This window comes from Cyanistes caeruleus, chromosome 2, assembly GCF_971803275.1.
Source record: "Cyanistes caeruleus chromosome 2, bCyaCae1.hap1.1, whole genome shotgun sequence".
In the NCBI taxonomy this organism is placed as follows: domain Eukaryota; kingdom Metazoa; phylum Chordata; class Aves; order Passeriformes; family Paridae; genus Cyanistes; species Cyanistes caeruleus.
In genome coordinates, this window is record NC_141702.1 from 116,077,988 (window position 1) to 116,100,123 (window position 22,136).

Here is a 22,136-nt window from a genome sequence, read left to right on the forward strand (position 1 = left end):
CTGGGGTAAATTCTCCTTTTTCACTTTGTTGAGCAGCACACATTAAATGCCCACTAGAAAAGTTAGCACATGTATTTAGAAATTTAGTCCAATATGAAAATAACTGAAGATCCTGTCTGAAACATCTGCATGCCTTTTCTCTGGAAGTTGTGGAAACACCCTAAACAGACTATAACCAGTCTGGGTATTTGGCATTTTACCCCAAATGTGAATATGCATGTAACTGAATATGTATATGTTTAAATTTTTATGCTTGATTTATTTTCTCATGGTGATCAGCTTTCCATGAGCTTTTTGAGAGTGATAATGAGGATTCATGATGCAAGAAGCAAAGCATCCTTTTTCAGCAGCTCAGCATCATATTGGATGGTTCAAAGCAATGTGGCTTCAAGAGCAGAGGTGCTGCTCTGGTATTCGGGTACTGCAACATCTCCAAAATAAATAGGATTAAAATCCTCTTAGAGAAATTCAGAGTATTCCCTGCCTATAGAGATAAATAAAGCTCACCAGAGAAAATTATTCCAAGGTCTGAAGCCTCAAGCTGCTGGGCTCTTTTTGGCTGACAGCTCAGTTTTGGAGGAGTGCCAGGCTACTGCAGGAATGCAAGTAGGATGGTGCTGGTAAAAATGTAACTGACTGCACTAAGGAAGGAAAGGTGTAAACTGTCTGGAGCTTTGAGCTTTGAACATACCCTGGAGCTCCCAGAGCCAAACCTGGGAGACACAGCACAGCACAGATGTGGGCACAGTGTGAATGTGCTCTGGTATGGCCCCAGGAGTCACTGCGAGAGTCCTCACCTGAGGGCATTGCTGCCCACAGCTCCGATGTGCTGCGAGTTAGGACAGCCTTGAGGCTGCTTTCTCCTGGGTGCTGCAAGCAGCTCCCTTCTCTTTCCACGTGGGACATCTCTCACAGCCAGGAAGGAGCTTCTGGGAAAATCCAAGAAGTGCTTCACTGGCTCCATGGTTCCCTGGATGAATGCAAGCTGTGGAACCCACAGCAGAAAGGTTTACCTACTGTGTCTGATAATGAGATCACCACTAAATCATTTCCAAATCAAGATTATTCAAAAAACATTAATTACTGAGGAGCATATGTTTCCCCTTTGTTTTATATATTCTTAAACATTAACCTCAATTGTTCCTACAACATACATTCTTCCCTATGATAGATAAAGCCCCCATGACTGACATGCTTACTTTGCAGCTCCAAAATAATCTAATTACACATGAAAACGTTTCAGTGCTGAACAGGTGCTTCCAAATATTCAAAACACAAAGGCTGTGAAGTTTGGTTTGGTGCTAGCAGAAGGTGCCAGGCTGACAGCACTACACAGTTCCTCCTGGAACATGTGGAACAATGCAGCTGCCATCCTCTGTTCCACTTGCTATCTCTGGACTCTGCTGGGTTTTCTCTGTGGATGTCAAAGCACAAGGATGCTGCAGCTGTCCCAGACCTGACCTCTGGAGGGAGGCCGTGCACCACAGGGACTCAGGCTGGATGGCACTGGAGTCCCGCTGACATCACAGGGAGCTGGGCTGGTGGCAGCCTGACTTCTGCTGCGAGGTGTGCTTGAGGATTGCCTGTTTTTCACGTATGCCTTTCTACCGTGGAAGTAATTATCACTGCTATTCATCTCTCTGGATTCTGATGCTACTGCAAGAAAAATCTGCTGTGTGGTGTATTCCACCCAAAATCTCCCTATTCAGACCTGCCAGCTTGGGAGAATGACACAAATTTACACATTGGCCAATTCTGAAGGTCGTCTTGGGAGCTGCTGTGGGGGCATTGCTCCAATTGTGCCCTCTCAATCATCTCCTTGAGACAATCTTTGTTTCATGCAGCAGCACAGCCTCTTGAGAACTGTGCTGGCAGGTACCACCCAGCTCCTTCTCCAGTATTTCCTAGGATCTGCTCTGTTTCTGATGCCACTGTACAGAGCTGTTGGTATCACTCAGATCAATGTACAACTTTCTAAACTGGTATAGCTTTTTTTACTCTACTTTATACTCTTTCTATAACTGCTTAATGTCAAAACCAACACAGATTCTTTCTACCCCTAATATGCACTCTTAGGAATAGCCCTTTTCATCAAGGAGAAAATCCGTGAAATAACTGATAGGTCCCTGTGTCCTTGGAGAAGAGGCTTGGGAAGAAAGCTGAGTCTCTTTTGGCGTGGCTGTTTTCAAGGGGAAAAAAGTCCCCAATTGTCAGCAAGGCTTATAAAGACAAATAGTGATAAAAGCTGAAGCGTTTTTCCAAGAAGTTCTGTGTTGAATGTAGCTGAGATGAATGCTACATAGAAAAACAGTCTCAGGAAAGGACCTGCAGCAGCTTAGCTGGGTTTTGGGAGAGGGGTATTTCAGGTGTAAGAAATGTATTAGAGGTTTGGTTGTGGGCTTTTGGGGGGGGTTTGTTTGTTTTTTTTATCTTTGTCACCTGAATTTTTCCTAAAACGGTTTCTTTTTTGGATGTTGTAAATATAGACTTGTATGCCCCTGCACTTCAACTTGATTTGAGGTAAAGGTGATTTCAGAGTTACTGAGGAAGAGGGAGGCATTCCTTAGCCAGGGATGTGGCAAAGTAAAAAGGGATGGTGGGGCAGTCCAGCAACTGTGCACTCCCAGCATGTGCTTCCCAGGTACCACATGGCCAGGATGAAGGCTAGGATCCCTAGAGTCAGGGGAGCTTTCCAGGAGCTTTCTAGGGCCGCAGGGCAGGAGTTCACTGAAGAGCTGACAGCTCTGGGAGTCCTCAGAGTTCATCACTGAACTGGTTAGCAAGGTTTGTTCACAAAAACCTTCTGTTACTGATCCTGCAGCTTCTGTACCCTATGGCACTTGTGGAGGAGAGAATGCTGCACCCTTTCATCACCATTTCCTATGAGGGTCTCTTTTCTACCAAGCCCAGGGATTCTGAAATGATTTCTACTATTTATTTTCATGTTTATTTGTCTAACACTGTGCCTTGGAACACACAGAACTCAGTGGGAGGACTGCAGATTACATCAGTGGATGTTCTGTTAATAACAAGCTCTGACTCTCTTTATTAGTTCTTTATCTGCAGATCATAATGTTAAAAAGCTGAGGGGAAGGGATAAAGATGATAATTTTGTATCTGGTTTCCAGTTAGCTGCCATGCCAATGGTTAGATGGCAATGAAAATACAAACTGTCTTATTTGTCCCATCAGTTCTCATCCTGTCACTGTATCCTGTTTAAAATCCTAGGCACTGCAAGTTCTCAGTTTTCAAGGTGAAGGAATAAATGTTCTGGAGTCTTTCTCATCTTATGTTACATGAGGGTATTGAAATATTGATCACATGCTTTACCCCATACCCAGCAAATAAAGAATTTCCAATTGGAAGTTATTTTGTGTCTGAGCCAGATCTGGTGGTGCTGGCTCTCAGCAACTTAGTGCAGTAGCTTTTAGAAATGTAAATAGAAGGAAGAGGGTGTAATGGAAAGTGACGTTGGTTTGGGGGCAGAGATCAGCACACATACCATGGGCCTGATGGAGAAACATCTGGGCTTCAAAGCTGCTTGTGGAGTCCTGTGCTGCTTACTGTGAGGAAGGGTAATCTGCACAAAGAACAGCTAAGAGCATGAAAGCAATGCTTCCAAAGCAATGCAGGGCTGCTGAAATCCCTGAGGTCAAGCAGGGGGAATTCCTATAGAAGAAATTGATTGGTTCATTTGGAATAAGCCTCATTCCTCTTCCCTTGCTTGGCCTTGCTCAGTTGTGGTTAAATGAGGAGAGGGATAATAATCATCTGATTATCCTGCTAGTGACAGTCTGTGGAACAGTTGGGAGCCCAGGCTTGTCCTCTTGCCAATGCCAGCTCCAGGGATGGGTTCAGCCTTTGGAAAGAGAAATAACATGTTCCACAATCTCCAACAGGTGCAGCGGCTGTTCCACTGCTGAGTATACCAGAAGAGAGCCTGGAATTGTCACTCTGTGGGCTCATCTCACCTATGTTCCTGACTCACACTGCCCAAATTACCCACCATGAGAGAGCATAAATTTTCTCAGTAGTTAATTAATTATGTTAGGAAGGACTTCCCAGGTATAGAGTGCAATCAGATAAAAAAGTTAACTATGTCAACTTATAGCAGAGTCTTTGATTTGATGTGGGAGACCTGGCATGGGGGAAACTAATGCTCAGTACTGCTGCCCTGTATCTATCACTGCCACCACAGCTGATCCCAGCTCTTCTGGGATCTTTTGGCCCCAGAGCAAATACCATAACCAAGTCAAATTTAAAATTGTATGTGTAAATCTTTTCCATGACAACTAGGAGTGTTAATGGGGCTACCATGATCAATTACTCTCACAGATAAATGTTACTAATGTTTCCCTTTCCTGTTATTTCCTGTAGTCTTCTCTTTAGACCTTATTCCTTACAATAGCAGCCAAAACTGAATGTTCTTTCTGAGCTCCAAATATACTGATATGTCTCCTTGGTGTTTAGCTCTCTCACTACACTTCAGATCAACACATTGATTTGTCCAGACATTAGATAAAAAATAGAGTTCATTTAGGATTAAATACTCATTTATAAATGGGATATGTAACCTGTTTTCCAAAGTCTGTGATATATCTGCTTTGTTACAGATTTATCCAGAGCACCTGAAAAAGGACTGAACTTTAGTTAGCGAAGACAATGTATTTATATTACAAGTTTATTATTCATAGAATCACAGAATGATTTGGGCTGGAAGGGACCTTAAAGACCATCAATTTCCAGCCCCTCTGTTGTGGGCAGGGACACCTTTCACTAAACCAGGTTGCTCGGAGCTTCAAGACTTCCTAACTTGCTACAGCCATTTAACTCCATTCAAAGTATTTCAAGGTCCAATGCTCCTTTCTATGACTTTTCCATTAACCTCTTCCTATCTCCCCTAAATAAATGGCTACTCAGGTTTCTACAAGTAAGGGCTTTTCATCTCTGCTGTAATGACTTCAGGTGTACAGCTGCCCTGTAGGATGCGCTCCATTTTTTCTGCATCATGTCTGTAACACAATAACCTGCTATTGCTTCAGGAAAAGATGAATTAAATTTTCCAAGCAATAACTAAAGCGGCTTAAGTGGATGGGGTTTTTCCACAGAGGAGAGATAAAGTTACTTAAACAAATGATTTAATTTTACACAAAGTCCTGAATGTTTTTCCCTAGCAATCAGTGACAGTTCTGATTAGGGAGATGCCCCAAAGTTTTTATTGGTTAATTGGTGTCACTGTATTGACACATGGGGGCATTAAATTCAGCTTTGACTTTCACATTGTATAAACGGTCTCACCTGAGTCAGTGAATAGCACCACTGTAGGCTATGCAAGTTTTACTTTGCTCAAAGCATAAGACAGAACAGAATCCATCACAGCAGTTGGGAACAAAGCACACACAAACACCAGGACCTTCTCCTTCAGCTTTGCCACCATGTAACGTGCCTTGGGTGCAGGAGATGTTAGAGCATCCACCATAGCATCCACAACCTCATTGCCATTAGTGCTTCCCTCACTGAGGATACTGTTGAAAAAGTTTGCCCGCTCTTGAACATACTCCTTGTTGTAAACAGCCTTTTCCTCTTCACTGAGTTCACTCCAGATCTCTTCGGCACTGAGTGGTGGCTGAATTTTTGTAGAGCGTGCATAGTTTCCTGGCTGGATAATACAGACCTGAAAGGAAGATGGAAAACTTATCAAGGTGCAATCAGTCATCGTGAATTTAATTAAACACTACAGTCAGTAACACAAAAGCTCTCTACAGACAGACAGAAAACGCTGATTTGTTGAAATTTTAACCCTGGAAACTTAGACTGAAACCACATATATTCCTGTGAAATATTTAAGATTGCAGAGGTGCTTTATTCTGGCTTCCTCATTTTGCTCTGATGTTAATGTTCTTGTTTTGACTACTCAGCACACCCTCAGAATGCAATAGAGCATCTTTGATTGCTGTAGAATTCTTAACAGTATAAATGTTTTGACAATACTAATACAAAGCATTTCAGTATGACTTTGATGTCTCCAAAGTGGAATACTTTGGATTTTTCACTCAGTGGAGAACCTTGCAATTGGTAATTTTTTGACCCAATTTGGGACAAAAGGAGATATCAAAGAAAATTATTGGGTCTTGGGGAAAGAAGTGCTGTTTTCCCCAAGTAGATGTAATTAAAAGTAAACCAGGTCTTGTCAGCACAGAGGGATCTCAGGTCCTGCTCTGCCTCACACTGAAGCCACTAGCAAATTTCTGTAGATCTGTGTGCATAGATTTAAATGAAAAGCACGCAAGTCCTTTTCTGCTCCACATGTTTTCTTTGTGTGTTGCTGCTGTTCTGCTCCCTTCTGAGTGTTCCAAGCAGTTTTGGAGCAGGCTGAGCACTCACAGCATACATGCTGTTCCTCGGTTAGCAGCAGCCTTGTTCAAACTATTTGTAGATATGCAACATTAAAAGCTCCATGGCATTTAACTGACCTGATTTCTAAATACTGCAACACAAGGTGAGGAAAACCCTTGCTGAGCTGTGTCAGAGACTTGGGGATTTGACAGGCATTCTCTGGGAAGTATGTGATGATATAGAACACTGATGTTTTCACTCAGCCATCCAGCCCACCCAGCAGAGGCTCTCACCTGTGTCAGTCCCTGCCTGCTGGCCTGTGTGGTGATGGATTTGCTGCTCTCTGGAGGACTGGGGTGCAGGTCCTATGCACAGGGAGAAGGGAGGGATGCAGATAAACTCCAGCAGAGGGATGGAGTGCACAGCTGGGACACTGTGTGCTGCCTCAAGCAGGTTTGTCACACAGCATCCTCGGGAGCCCTCCCTTCTGGTGCTATTTAGAAAAGTGTTTGGTATCAGCCAAACTAATGCCACTAGTAAACTTCCCAGATTTATTGTTAACAAAGGGGTTTTGAAAGCTTCTTTTTTTGGTGCTGGCTTGGACAGAAGGATAGATGGTTTAGTTTTTGCCCTTCCCACATTTTTTGTAGCCTTTCCACTGGAAGACACACACTTTATTTCCTGTAGGCTGTCAGCTTGCCTGGCCAGAGTTCAGTGGGACAGAGCCATAGCTCTATCTGCTTCTTGCCACCTCTGAGCAGCTTTTTCCTGAAAGGACAGAGAGGAGCATAGAACAGTGCAAGGGAGCACTGGAAACAAGGACCATGTATTTTGTAGACTCTCCACAGTGTAGGCTCTCAGGCAAATGCCAGCCAGCATTCTGCATACAGTGAGAAACAGAAAAATACCTCTCAGAGATACTCCAAAAATGTTTGTCAGCCTGACTCACTCAGTTATGGGCTGGGACTACTGCAGAGGTGGAACAGGAAAAATCTCAAGACAACCAGAGTAGCTAACCTGTTAAACTAAGCCTTTCCATGCATTTGAGATTATCCTCTGCTAATCAGCAGAAATCCTCATCGTGCTGTGTGGTATTAGGATGTGCAAAGTCACTTGCATTTTACAGCCCTTCATATTTATATGACAGGGGTAGCTAATAGATGCATAGCTGTAATATTTTCCAACACAAAGCTTATGAACAATGCTGTAAATCTGAGTACATAAACACAATACACCAATGCAAACCTGCCAGGGAAGACTTTGAGTGTTTGAGAAAAATGTTTCAGCAATAGAGTGACTCCAAGGAAAAAGCCCAGTGAAGCTACTTAGTGATCTAAGCTTCAGGTTTGACTATTAGAGTTGCTTAGGGCTCTAAGAGCACTCTTAGAGCCTCTTAGGTTAAGAGAATAAAAACATAATTACTCTGCACAATGCTGCCTCTTGCAGCATAGCTGTTCTCACAAAAAGCAAGGAGTTGGTCTTGTAAGAGGAGAGAAGGAACCCCTCAGGCAAGTAACAAGCCTCCTTCTGGCTGCACAGCACTCAGTGTCTGGGCTCTTTGCAGCCACCCAGGGAACATTTGGGTTCCTCACTGCTTTTGGGAGCTCAGGCAGCCTGTGTCAGGAAGCTTCACTGCAGAGGATGTGGAGAAAGGGTGGAAGTTTCAGTGCTGACACACAGACCTGTTACCCACCAGCTTCTCAGAAGCAAAAACATCACCCAGGACTGCTGTTCCCAGGGATTTCCAGCTGACTGATTAGCCACAGAGAAACCACCTCTTTCCAAAAGGAAGCTGCATCCATGAATGAAGTTCTGATCTCTTCCCTTTGTTACTTTGTTTCACATAACTCATTACATCCCTTACCTCGTTTCCAGGTTCTTGTTACATCACTTACCTGGACACCAAACTTCTTCATTTCCAGTCTTAAAGCATCACAAAATTTTTCAATAGCTGCCTTGGTCATAGAATAAATGCCATTTCCCAAAGTAAAATAGGCAATGATGCTGGACATGAAAACAATACGTCCTAGAAAGAAAACAGTACAAATAATATAACTTCACTCTCAGTCGTTAACATGGAATCAATTAATCTCAGTCTTCTGAGCTGCTAAGAATGTGGTGTTTAGCAGGAGACTGTTCTACTGTACACTGTGCCAAAACTGGGCAGTGTCAGTGTGCAGACCAGCACAGAAGGGCATTCATTAAGCTGAAAACTTCACACAAAAATCTTCCACCTAGTGACAGATGTTGGACTATACAAAGTGTAACACATTCCCAGTGGGCTGCTTATTCCTTCTGAGCCTGAGATATGATGAAAAAGATGGAAACAAAGCAGTGCCCTAATGACTGAAAAATAGTACTAAGAGACTGTGCTAGTAAGAGGAGAAGGACTGCAGAGGAGAGGGGAGGTGATTTTCCCTGAGCTGGATATATGGTTACTAATATCAGTTTTTTCTGTGCTAATGATATCTCTGCACTGAGACCTGGTTTTATAACTGTGCATATGAAGTCCAAGCCAGACTGTACAGTGATAAGCTTCACTGAGGAAACGTGACTTGTCAAATGTGTGCAGGTTTATAACACCTTACAATGATTTCCCTGATCTGTGCTGCTTTTCCCTCCTTTCTAACTCCTGCTGAGTGCAGGCATGCCTTAAGTAGCAGATTCCTCATTTGAGGCACTGGACTGTGGTTCATTTCCATTGTTTCCTTGTAAACTTCTGTCACCTAGTCCTACCATGGGGTAAGGAATGTCTGAGTGTGGATATACAAATATCAGAGGTGAGGAAGAAGATGGCCTTCAATACAAAGAACACAGCTGCACTCCTGTTGCCGCCACAGATGCAGATAACATCTGGGCCCCATATCTCATCAAACAGAACAGTGTTGGGGGACATCAAAAGGTACCATGGGAATGCAGTGAAATCTGTCATTCTGAATTAGTTTTCCTGCCTTCCTACGACATCCCAAATAAATCTTATATACAGTAAAAGAAAAATAACTACCAGCTTGCTGATCAAGATGCTCTATCAGCTGTCCTGGCCAGCTGGAAAAGATATGGGGAAACGTTGCTCCTCTCAGGGTAGAATGTTTAAGTCCTAGGCTAGAGAGCATTACCTCCCTTTAAAAGTAATAATAATTGTATTTATAATTTTGTAGTGTTTCTTGGAATAGGTGCACATCCATGGCAGTAAGCCATGGGTAGGATGACCTCTGCCTCCTTTGTCCAGTAGACCCCAGAGTGGTCTGGGGCACACACCCAGGATGTGGGACACTCACTTAACTTCTCTTTGTGCCTTAAGGGAAACCCAGCTTTCCCAGGAGGATGCTCTAATGTCTGTAATTCAAGTTTTTCATTTGGAGAGGTCACTTGCTGTCCCCAGTTGCATAAGCTTTAGCTGTCCTGCTTGTTCCTTCAAGGAAGGTGACAGGAAATCTAGGATTCTTCTTTTGGATTTTTCCTGGAGTGACTTGTCCTCCTCTCCTACACAGATGGTACTTGAAAACGGAGTGCAGGACTTAATCAAGGAAACACTGACAGCCTTGAGAGAGATATAAAATGTTCCTTTGAGCTAAGGTCTGTGTCCAGCCATCCAGACCCAAACCTTCTAAAGGTTTATGCATGTGCTTAATGTTGCACACACAATTAGTCACTTTTGCTTCAAAGTAACCCTGTGCAATTCATGGGGTCAGAGAAATGCCTCAGGTGGATCAGCATCACACAGTTTCACCAGTAAGTAGGACATGACAGGGAAAAGAGATGTCTCCCTGTGTAATGGCCACATAACACATTCACTGGATACACACAATAGCACATTCTTCTACAAAAACATATCCAGCTTGCAGTATTTAAAGGCTTTTTCCTTCTCATGTCAGAATATCATCAACGAAAGGCAGCCAAACAGAAAGCAGCAGAATAGCCCAAAAAAGAGATGTTTTTATCTTACCAACAGTTTGTTGGTAAGATAAAAACCTGGGGTTTCCAGGTGACACCTGGGGTTTCCAGGTGAAATCTACCCCTTCCTCTGCTTGATGCTGCACACAGAGCAGAAATCCTCACTCTAAAGAGCCTACAGCCAGAACAGACAAGGAAGAGGGGATCTTCTTCCCCAAACACAGATGGAGATAGGTAGGGAACAAAGTGCAGAGCATCCAAGACATGCTGCCAACACTGCAGAGGGTTATTGAACCATTCCTTCTCAGAAAGAAGGAAAAAACCCACATGTAGGGAGGTTCATGCAAATGCATTTATCTCACTGGATATCCATGCACCTCTACATACTTGAAGTTTCCTGCCCAAGGTCACAGAGGCTTCACAGAGCTGGAACTGGAAGCTGGATGTCTCTAGTTCACCTCTGCAGGGTCATTCCTCCTCTCCTAGTTGCCAAACAATAAAATTGTAAAGCCTAAATAATAAAATTAAGCAGTTTAATGGATCTTTGTGTTTTCGGATTGTCAGTGCTTAAAAAGGTTTGCCTGGGCTTAATGATTTATGGTAAACCTTCTTCCTCTCTTTTTTGAGTCAAACACTGAGAGAAATCCTTATTTTTAAATACTTTTTTCTGTGGATTGCAAAGACAGAATCTTTAAGGATATTTTTTCCCCTTATGACTTTACCCTCTTTTCAGGATCAAGTTGCTCTTTCAGGCCACACAGAAGGAAGCTGTCATTTCAGTTCAATGAGAGACAATTAAAGCCTCTTTTATAGATGCTACATTACCCTGATTATAGTAAGCTAATTATTCTACAACTCTAAATAACAGTGGATTAGCATTACCCTTGTATTTCCTTAGAAGGGGGAGAAATGCCAGAGTTGTCCTGATGCTCCCAAGGAGATTCACATCTGCAAATTTTTCGTATGTCTCCATAGGCAGCCACCCTGTCTCGCCAAATGTTGATATTCCTGCATTGTTGACAAGTCCCCAGAAACCTATGGAAGAGAAATGAGTCAGGAAGCATCTTTAACTGCAAAGCAAGCACTGTTAGATAACAAAGCAACACCTCTGATTCGGACCCTTGGGGGAAATGTACAGTTACATAACATTTTTATCTTTTCCACTTAAAAGTGCAGGCATGTTTTGTTTAATGAAGGAATGCCATTGTAGCCATAATCTGGACTAAATTGAACCATAGAATAGTTTAGGTTGGAAAAGTCCTTAAAGATCATCCAGTTCTATCCCCCTCCTCCCATGGTCAGGGACACCTTTCCAATAAGTCTCAGTGCTATTTAATAATCCCTCACTCTACAGTTGTCTGAAGATATTTATGAATAACATGATCTGGGAGGCTTCATTGAGAATACATCTTACTGCCAGTGTGGTCTACCATGATATTTTAATTACTTTAATCCCACTGTGTGCTATGAGCAGCTTTGTGAAAATTATATTAAGCAGTCGAAAGGCTAAGGGGCACTATTTTCAAAGTGCCTGACTAATTTAAGAGCCTAAGTCTTGCATCTTTTTCCAAGATTTGAGCTCTGATTTCTTCTGAAATCAGCCACAATCAGGTACATGGCTGCAACATGAAGTAAAGTAACCAAGCAGGGTCAGTGGCTACCAATCAGGGTCACTATTTTTTCAGTTTTGTACTTTTGAATAATTTTATTCCCCATGTAATGACAGATTTTGGTGCTAAAGAGCCTGCCCCCTGACAAACAGAAAGATTTCAGTGTTTGCAAACATATTGGCAGCAAAACTTTTTCTAGCAGAGCTCAGTGACAGGAAGCTGAAGCCTTTAGCCCAAAGGCACAGCAGGTCTCCTGTGAGCCCTGTGCAGTGCTAACAGGGCTGTGGGAACGCTGTGTGTTGGAGTGGGGAGCACTCCAGGCTGGAGCTGACACGCTGCCTAAGCGCTGATTAAACCATGCTGACTGTTCTTGCCTGCACAGCCTGTAACTGTGCATGTACAGCACAGCACGGAGTGATGCAGTGCATTTCTGTTCCTGTCCTCCAGTCCTGACTGACAGCATTTCCAGGGTGACCAGCAGTGTAACTGAGGAGTACCAGGGCAGCCTGACTGGTGCTGACACAGCTGAATTTGCAGCTTAGTTCTGCCAGCCTTGACAATTTTCCTCATGCATTTCTTTTAAAGAACCCTTGTAGGTGTCCAAGGCAAATAACTGTTTTGTCGTGCCTCCTAGAGGACCTCCAATCCTGGGATTTCTGGAGAGGCAGAGCAGGTTTTAGTGCCTCTCTTACTCCCTCTGGACACAAGAATTTGGGGAAAAAGTGACACTGACCCAGCTGTACCTGTGGCAGCAGAGTGATTCTCAAGGGACTTTTGATCACCTTAATGAAGGCAGTGCAGAAACCTCTGGGTTGAACCCTTTTCTTTCTGATCTTCTTCAACAAACCTACTGAAATAATTTCATGGTATCTTGGTCCTTCCAGAGCCCTGACAAGAACTGCCAAAAAGTTATTCACAAAAGTAGTGAAATATGAAACTTTAAAATTTTGGAATTAGTTTGTAAAGCAGATCTCTGTAAGTTTTTCTAACATATATATACACTACTACTTGTATTACCTAATAAAATCGGCCTTTAAACAGAGAAAGAAACTGTTTTCTTTTAGTGAAGGTCTCATTTGCAGGGCAAAACACTCAAAATCAGGAATTTACCTCCCAGAACTTGGATAACTCTATCCTCCAAAGAGAATCAATCCCTATTCAGCAGCCTGTCACACAGAAATACTTGACACTGGACCTCTCTTACAACTTCAGTTACAGACAGATTGCTGCCCAGTAATGCCACAGTTTCCTCTGGACTCACTTCTGTTCCATGGCCCCAAATGTTAGCAGATAGAGGAGAGGAAAGGGCCTTAAAAATTGGCCATGGAAATGGGCATCCTGGACTTCCTTTTCCCCCTGCCACTGCTGTATTGTTCCATGTCTTTCCATCATTCTCTGGCTTTATTTCTCCATCTCAAAATGGAACCCAGCCCCATAAAATGCTTCCAGATCAATGGCTTAGAGAGCCCTCTGCAGAAGCTAATTATCAGTATTTTTGTACTTTCACATGATCTGATCTGCAGATGGGCTGAGTGGCTGCACACCCCATCTGTGTCTGCTCAAAGCTGGAGGTTTCTGTACTCAGGGTTATTTTTACATAACCTAGCTAACACAACCCAAACTAAAGCCTGGCATCATGACAAAAGCTGTTTTCTGATCTTTTCAGCTTTACCTTTTCTAATTAAAAAAAGTCATTTTGCTTCTGCCACTGGACTCTGTGCTTGCTCCACATAACCCTGATTTCATCAGGCCTTCAGAAATATAGCCATTAATCTTTAGACAATTGATTTTCTTCCTATTTCTCTAAACTGTGAAACTCAGAATTTAGCTTGCAAGGCTTAAGTTTTCTCTCCAGCCATTTGCCTCACGTGCTCCAAAGCCTCCAGGTGGCTGCTGGTGAGGCCAGCCTGTGTGTATCAACAGAGCTCACAAAATAATGGCTCCTTCCTTCTGTGTAGTGTCCAAATCAAAAGCCATGAAGAGGAAAATTAGTGGGAGTTAAACTAAGACAGACTTTTTAAAGAGAAGATTAAGTTAAACAAAAAAAGACACTTTGCACCCGGGCATCTCAAAACACTTGTTTGCCCTTAAGCAAAACGTATTGTTTCTTAGAACATTCTGGAATTCCTAAATGGGAAATGTTCTGATATTTTCCAGAATGTTTCCTGCCACTTTGTTTAGCTGAATCAATTCACAAAATTCTACCCAAATGAAAAACAGTTCATTATTCCCTTATGCCACTTTCTTAGGATATTTCCTACTTCCTGAGAAACAACCTGCTCAGCTCTGTATTCAGGGTACTTGAATCTGCTTTGGTCTTCCTTTCCTGAAATGTTTGTGGTAAAAATTAATGCTATAAATGTGCATTCAAAACATATTGTAAATTTGCTTAGACAAATGCAGCTCAGGTAACATAAAAAATGCAGATGGAAATCCTGAAGGCCAAGGCACACGGACTGAACAGCTGAAAGAGAGTGACACTGCATTTCCTCAGTGTCCATGCAGAGACACATTTGGAAAAAGCAGCTGATGTTTGCTGTGTCAGACTGTCAAAACAGAACTCAGTCCAAACACAGTTTATAAAGAGAGGTGTTAGACTATGCTTCAGAAGACAGGGAAAAAATAACTGGAAAGCAGGACTGGATGTCACAGAGATTTTCACTGATCTCTTTGTTAGGAAAATGGATCCTGATAACAAAGATTAAAAGATACAGCCATGGGTCTAAGAATCACTTTAGGAAACCGAACTTAAGATTAGTGAGAGAAGCTTTCTGGAGAACAGCAGCTCTCACATAAGCTCCCCAATAATTTCTACTTCACAACATGGTGACCAAAAGGCACAAATCCAAAGTCCTTATTTCGGCCCAAAAGATGTCTGATATTTCTTCCAGAAACTCTTAAAAGTCCTCTTTCTATTAAAGTTAATGCAGCTGCAGGTTTGCAAAACCTTTTGAAAATCAGTTTGTTTCTGTGTTGGTGCCAACACTCAGATAATACCAGAATTCTGCCACACTCTCCTAATTCTAACAGGTTTTCTTAGGATCACTGATCTTTCGAGTTTCTTCTCTAAGTCTGAGCCCATGTGAAAATGACAAGTTCTTTTCTGATAGATTCCAGACCTAGCCAAAGGCAGGATAGTGTGATTTGCCACGTTCCTTTGGAAAAATGAGGAGAGGGAACAACCCAGTCTGTTTGTGGCAATGCAGATGAGGCCAGATGAGATTCCTGAGTTATATTTGCATCCATTCATGAGTCACCAGCCTTTGCTTGGAATATTATGCTGAAATTCTCTTCACTGTAAGGATAATCTATTTCTATAGGGAGTCTGGACTAAAATATTGTACCATGGGTGAATTCCATGAATAGAAAATCATAATTAAGTGTAAGAGAGTACTTAATAACCTTGGAGTAGGAAGTGGGACTAACATTAATATCCCTCCATTCCAGCTAGCCCACTAGCTGTCACCCACTCACAACAGCCAAGAAAAGGAAGGGAAATTCTGGTTTGAAACAGAAGAAAAACAGAAAAATTCTGAGGTTTTCTCTAGAGCCTAATAGAATTGCAAATCACCATGCTCTGAAGTCCTGGTCTACTTCATATCGGCTTTGGATTTCTACTCTTGCATAACAGAGAGAGAGAAGATAATGAGGAGCTTGGGCCAGTTATGGTTACAGCAGAACTAGTAGGGAGAACTGTATTTTATTCCTGATACTCTGATTTTATTCTTATATTTTACATATTTTTTGTGTACATTTTATACCGAATGGTCTACTTAAAGTAGAAAGTCTCTTTTAGTTTTTGTAAGTCTACTTATCCTGGGCCCAGGAAAAAGGAAGATTAAGGAGACTCAAAAAACAGAATATCTCCCAAAAAGCCCTACTAGTCTGAGATGCATAGTCCATGGAAAGGATGATGCTGTAATCATCCTGGTAATGTTTACCAGGATTTACTCTGAACTATTTAAATTCAGGCATGCAAAAAACAATTATCATTTAACTGTTTTCTCTTTATTTTGGCCCAACTTCTGAGGTTGCATTTGGAATCCGTGGCCTTTGCACACTTACCCCTAGGCCTGGGATTATTGAAGTGACTATTTTTGGAACGATACAGGAATGTTTTGGTGATCAGAATTCAGAATTTAAAATCTTTCATACCTGTGTGAAACTGATTATAATCAAAATGGCAAAAAAGAGGGAATAATCCCTAAGCAGTACCTAGTGATACCCAGGGATAGGTTCCTCTTCTCAGTTTCTACAGGAAATTGCTGAAGAGAATTGTCCTATTGTGAAGGAGGGAGAGGGAGAAACGGAGAAAACTGTCCCAAAGTACTTAAAAGCTAACAGTGACATACAGAACACTTCCAGAAACTACTTAAAAGGTGGATGCTTTCACAGCTTTTATGCAAGGTAATGCATGATCTACTGTAACCTTTCAGCACAATCTACTGGATCCCTACATCCACACAGTTTGAATTGTTTGTGCAAAAACCAAAAGCCATTGGATATTTTATCTGTTCAGTACTTATTTACAACAGTCTACCGGCCTCACCACCCACTCTTTGCTCTCCTCATAACAAATGTCTGAGCTGCATTTGATTTCCACTTTGGTCAGTTCTCTGCTGTAGACCCTGGATGTGGCTGTCCATGATCCACAAAGGAAAATGTCCTAAGGTTTCATCACTCAGGGTTCTTGTGCCTTTGCGCTACCTGGATCTATAACATTGCTTTTACTTTTCTGCCTTTGCAGAATACTCTCGAAATTCTGTAACAGCAGAGCTGCCCAGCCATGTAAAAAGGTTTCATAAAATGTGTGTGCTTGCCCAGCCCAGTGTCCCGAGCGTGAGGGCCTGAGTGACAGTCCAGGAACACCCCTGTGCACACATTGTGTGCCTGCTGCATTCCACACCAGCCGTGCTGGATGTCTGCAGGGACCTGGAATTGATCTGAAGGCACAGCCACAATCTGTAAGCAGCAAGGAGAGCCCACAAGTTAGTGCTGACTCTGGACTCCAGGGTCTACCTGGCAGCATGAGCACAACCATTGCAGGACAGCATAAGCTGCCAGAATTGCAGGATAAATTATGTGAAACTCAGTTTCAAGTGACCTGGTCCCCATGGAGCCTTTAAGGGTTTTTGGGAGACGCTTGGGTTCGTCTGTAGGTTGAGGAAAAGCCTGAGGAGAAAGGCTGTGCTTTGTAATAAGGTCAAGATCAACCATAAGTACAGGTACTTAATGAGCAAGGTGGCTTTTTTTTCCTTCACTTCTCATTCCATCCCCTTCCCAATGAGCTAATAAGCCAGGCAGGCATAAGCCTTGCATTTCATTATCTCTCCCTGTGCCTCATTCTCCACTTTTATTCCCTGTATGAGCAGAAAGTGTTTGTTTGTGATTTGGAGGGAATCCCACTTCTGAGCCTGAGGAAATCTGCTCCGCACCAAGCGCATCCCAGAATTACACTGGCTAATTCTCACCACGCAGTCCCAGTGGGAAAGGAGGTGACCGTGGCCTCCTCACCTGCGCTGTCATGTGTGCTGAAGGGATAACCCAGGATTTAGGCTGTCTGCAATTATTCTGGAGCTAAGTCTATCCATTCCCCTGGGTGCACACTCCCTGTAGGGTGTATAATTGACACGTTTCCCTTTCAGTAACCTCTCCAGGGACTAGCCTGGCAAACCTCAAGTGGCTCCCAGAATCAGCTGCTTTGGTATGGCACGGCGGCTGCCCCCGCTGCGTTTCTTGTACCTATTTCCTCTTTCGCAAGTCATGCCCAGAAAGGCATCACATTCCCCTCCCTCCAATGCCTGCACAGTTGTTCTGCACTTTCTCTGCCGTTTTCTTCTATTGAGTACCTGCGGGGTGGCTCCAGGGCCGCCCCACTCCGGGAGATCCTGTCCCCGTGGAAAGGTGAAGCTCTCCCGTGGCGCACTGAGCAGCACGCCCACTCTACACCGTCGGCACCTTCGGACAGACCCCGGCCCGTGTACGCACCAAGGGGTTTTTAATAAAATCCTGCCGTCATTACCGATAGCGGTAACTGCACTTAGCCCATCAGTGACGGTGCTCGCCACCCTCACGCTGTGACAGTCCAGCCGGCCCTCTCGGGTACCTCCGAGCCAGCAGTGCCGGGCGAACCGAGCCGCCGTCTTGGCGACACCGCGCCCGCCGGTGCCTGGCGCTGCCGGCAGCCGAGCCCCCCGCCCTCTCTCCCCGCCGGCCTCACCTCGCTCGGGCAGGTGGCTGAGCACCAGCTCCTTGGCGGCTCGCACATCCTGGGCGCGGGTCACATCGAGCCGCAGGACGCGCAGGCGGCCGGCGCCGCCCGCCTCCCGCTGCAGCCGCCGCGCCCCGTCCCCGCCGGGGCACAGGCAGCCGGCGAACACGGTGAAGCCGAGGCGGTGGAGGCGGAGCGCCAGCAGGTGCCCGAAGCCGCTGTCACAGCCCGTGATGAGCACGGCCCGCCCGGCCGGTTCCAGCCGCGCCGCCCCGCGCCGCCACAGCCGCGCCAGCGGCGGCAGCAGCAGAAGGAGCAGGAGCAGGAGCAGGAGCAGGAGAGGGGCCGCTGCCCACATCCCGCCCGCGCCGCCACAGCCGCGCTGTCTGGCAGCGAGGGAGGAACGGAGACCTGCGGGCAGAGCCCTCCCAGCCCGGCACCCCCTCCCCGCCTGCCCGGCATCCTCTCCCCAGAGCAGCGGGCGCCCGCAGGCACCGCCCCGCCCCGGAGAGCCCGGGATCGCGATCCCGCCGGTTCCCGGCCTTTCCGAGCGGCTGCATGCTGGGGAAGCCCGGGGCTTGGTTTCTTCCCAACGGGGTCTCCCCACACTTTTGGTTTCAAAAAGAAAGCGTAGGATGGAAGCATCATGTCGCGGTCAGCTGAAGCTGCGCCGGCGAAAGGGAGCTGGGTTATGATCTAGCGGTATGGACTTCCCGGCTCAGATGAGTTTACACCGTCCCGCCACTACAGACTGGCCACAGGACACACATGAAAGCAGCCATGAGTGTTTCTAGATCGGTCAGGTGGGGATTTCTAAAACAGCTGCATTATTATGTTATAGTTGCTGTATCTTATCTATTACCTTGCAGTATTAAATTCACATGGGTTTTTTACGGCTTAGGTCTATGTTGTTTTCTCAAGGGTGGCCACATTACCCCATGGTGAAGAAAAATGTCTGTTTCTTGTAGGCTAAAGTGACAATTATACATTGCTGAAAAACAAAAATCCCCGAGAGCTACAATTACAGGAGAAATGTGATTAGGCATTATTTTCTCTGCCCTTTCTTTTATCTGAGCAACTCTCCAAGCAGCTCTTGAAAGTGATACTTTATCATATTTGCCTCCTCTGAGTAAAATGATATGACTGAAAGAACCAGATGCCTTTATTAATTGTGATTTAAAGTTGAAAGGGGGCAGTCATTCATTGACATATACACAGCAGCAGTAGAAGCAGCAGGTCTTAACACACACAGAGAAGGTCCCAAATATTCACTTAAACTACATCCCTGTGGCTCTCCAGTCAGCCCTGTTTATATTTAGTGAACAACCTGTATTTTCTTGTGGCAGGTGGGTTTCTGCACTGATGTTCCCCGGCTGTCCAGGAGTCTCCAGGAACTGTGTGATCCCTGGAGTCAGCTGTGGTTTGTGTTTGCTTGGGGATACCTTTGCACTGACACAAAGTTTTTAAAGACATCTGAAGGAGAAAGGGAACAATTATTTTTTGTTATTATTAATTTGCTTTTCCAGGGGCCAAGGCATTCCTGTGTTTTTACTCTCGTTGGCTGCACATCTGCCTAGGTTTATTTCAACTTTAAATTGTTAAGTACTCTCCCTTTCTTCTGCGTTGCTATCCATAGGCATTGCATAATAGGACTCAAAGCCTCTAGTGGCTTGGGAAAGCAGGTTGTGCTCTGCTGCTGGGAGAAAAAGTAGGACATGGAGAGGTAAGCCCCAAAGAAGATACCCAGATATTTGTCCTCAGTAGGATTTATTTGATCATGTTCCATCACACTGGGAGATGCCTCCCCTTTTTAGCCTTTAAAAGATCACTCAGTCTTCTGCAACTACATGAGTCACAAAGCTTTGTCTTTATATTAACAAAATAATTATGCAACTTTCAAAATCATGAGAGCTGATAACAGCCTGTCCTCCAGCCAGCTTCCCTGTCTGGTTCCCTCAGGCATAAAAAGACAGGGAGGCATTCCAAATTCTCCTCCTCCATGCCTCCTACCCACCTCTCATCTATGTGTGCCAGTCTCTTCTCTCAGCTTTTGTATCCTGTTAATAAGATAAGGATCACAGGCAGTGACAAAACTGTTCTCTTGAAGACTAAGAGGTGACCAAACTAACCTCTGAATTTTATGCTCTGTTAAAAAAAAAAAATATCTAAAGGTGTTAAAAAGGTGGTACACAAATGTGACACACTCCTATCTGAGAACAGGAGCAGTATGTTTTCAAAGCAATGGAATCATTTAGGCTGAAAGTTATGGATTGCAACTGTGTCCTTCACACTTAAAAACAACTTCATGACTACCTAGTCCAGGAAATGAGGCCACTTAGGTCTCCAGTGCAGCACATTTGCAGTAAAATTTATTTATTTCTGGGAATGATTTTCCTCTGGTTCATAGTATTCTGTTCCTAACTCAAATATATACACACATGTATATATATATGCTTGTATATGTGTGTATATATGCTTGCATGATAATATATATTTTGAATTTAATTCTTTGTCTAGTTTCTGAAATCTTTCCCATCTTTAGGACTTATTTGAATTTTAAAAAATGAAGTTTTTAGCTCTATCTTAATCTGTTTTACCTCTTATGCAATTCCAGTTAGTTGTGGTTTACCTGTAGCAAGTCTAAGTGAAGGCTTGGATTCTGAGGAAGTAGATGAGGAAGTGGAAGAGACTTAGAGACTGATACTGATGGGGATCTGGAAAATTCTGCTCTCAGAAAATGTCCAGGGATCTTCAGCTCTTTCTGTGAGCATTTCTGGGAACAGCAACCTCTGAAGCTTTTGCTTCAAAGCTTACAGCTTTATTTTGTGTAAAATGCCAGTAAATTTTACAGTGTGAAATAACAAGTTGCTCTGGGAAGGCATCATAATATTTTTTTTTGCTATTGTGTTGCCATGCTATCTCTACCCTCAAAACAAACTTCTTTTCTAAAGGACTGTCAAGTTTCTGTAAAGGACCAGGATAAAGGAGAACTGGGATGGGCTGTGTTCCTCTACTGCACCCTGGGATTTCCAGGTTGATTTCAGGGAACACAGATCTCCTTTTTACCTCATTTCTGAGCAGAATATCAGTGGCTGTGAGTAGCAGAGCTTGCTTGGGGGCATTTAAATAATATGCACAGATCTTTGTCCAGCACAACTCCAGCCAAAATCAAGCTACAAGGGAAGGGAGGAGGCAGTGTAGCTTTTCTCTGCTCTTAATCATCTTACATTTTCCCCTATTATAGTATCTACTCACCTCTGCTTATTTTACTCATTCTCTTGTTCCTATTCTCTCAGCCCTCTACCCCTCCTGGCAGCCTTATTGCAAACTGGAGCTGTCTCAAAATTTGCCATCTGCCATGCTCAGTGGTGCCCACTCTCAGCAGTGGGTAGGAGGAGTAATGGTCTTTGATGTCTCTCTTACAGGCTCAACTCTCCAGCATCATGTGGAAGTCATTATTATTTTTGTATTCTGAAGCAAGGATGGAAGCAAGGAATCTCTGATGTCTTTTAAGATAACTGCAGAGCCATCCTTGGTTTCACATGAATCCCTTATGGTGCAGAGAACCACTTTGTCAAAGCTTTGTAAAAATGCTGAGAATCTGACAGAGTGCCTCCAAAAAGCTCCAGCAAACAATAATTACAGACCCCTCTTTTAACATTCTAATGCTTTTGGAGCTTTCATGATTTTCAGGGTGCAGGATCAGGATCTCTGACCCATAGGAGCTGGCTGTATCACACAATTCCTGATAAATGTGACTTCTCTTTGGCATCTATTGTGTCTTGTCACCTCAGCCCCCAGACCATGTAGCACTCCTCTTGCTATTGTACTGTAAACAGCATAGCAGGCTGATGGAACCTTTTGGTGCTGGTGAAAATTATGCTTATCCAAAAGAAAAAAAAAACAAACAAAAAAGTCATCTTGACCAGCCCATCTGGAAGTTCAGCAAATTAAGTTCTTACTTCTAATGCTAACACACAAATGACACTGCTTGCTGCAAATACCCAAAAAGCTGACGTTGAATTTGCATCTGCAGGCAAGCATTTCAGGACTCAGACAAGTAGCTTTCCAGGAAGAAAGTGAAA

The 22,136-nt window shown here is 43.8% G+C and overlaps 2 protein-coding genes across 46 annotated transcripts in view; one reads left to right on the forward strand and one right to left on the reverse strand.

The window, feature by feature from the left end:
• Positions 1-22,136, forward strand: part of PAK5 (p21 (RAC1) activated kinase 5) — a 315,373-nt gene that overhangs the window by 154,741 nt on the left and 138,496 nt on the right. The window lies entirely within an intron of this gene.
• LOC111926468 (D-beta-hydroxybutyrate dehydrogenase, mitochondrial-like) lies at positions 1,094-21,962 on the reverse strand. Of its 2 annotated transcripts, none has more exons than XM_086873296.1 (4): positions 18,061-21,962; positions 11,113-11,265; positions 8,232-8,362; positions 1,094-5,674 (listed from the first exon to the last, which is right to left on the reverse strand). In XM_086873296.1, the coding sequence occupies exons 1-4, from the start codon at positions 18,407-18,409 to the stop codon at positions 5,327-5,329; spliced, it is 981 nt and encodes a 326-aa protein (XP_086729422.1). In that variant the 5' UTR covers positions 18,410-21,962; the 3' UTR covers positions 1,094-5,326. The 2 variants fall into 2 exon arrangements, with proteins under 2 accessions (XP_086729422.1, XP_086729430.1); XM_086873304.1 differs by lacking the exon at positions 1,094-5,674 and adding an exon at positions 6,383-6,701.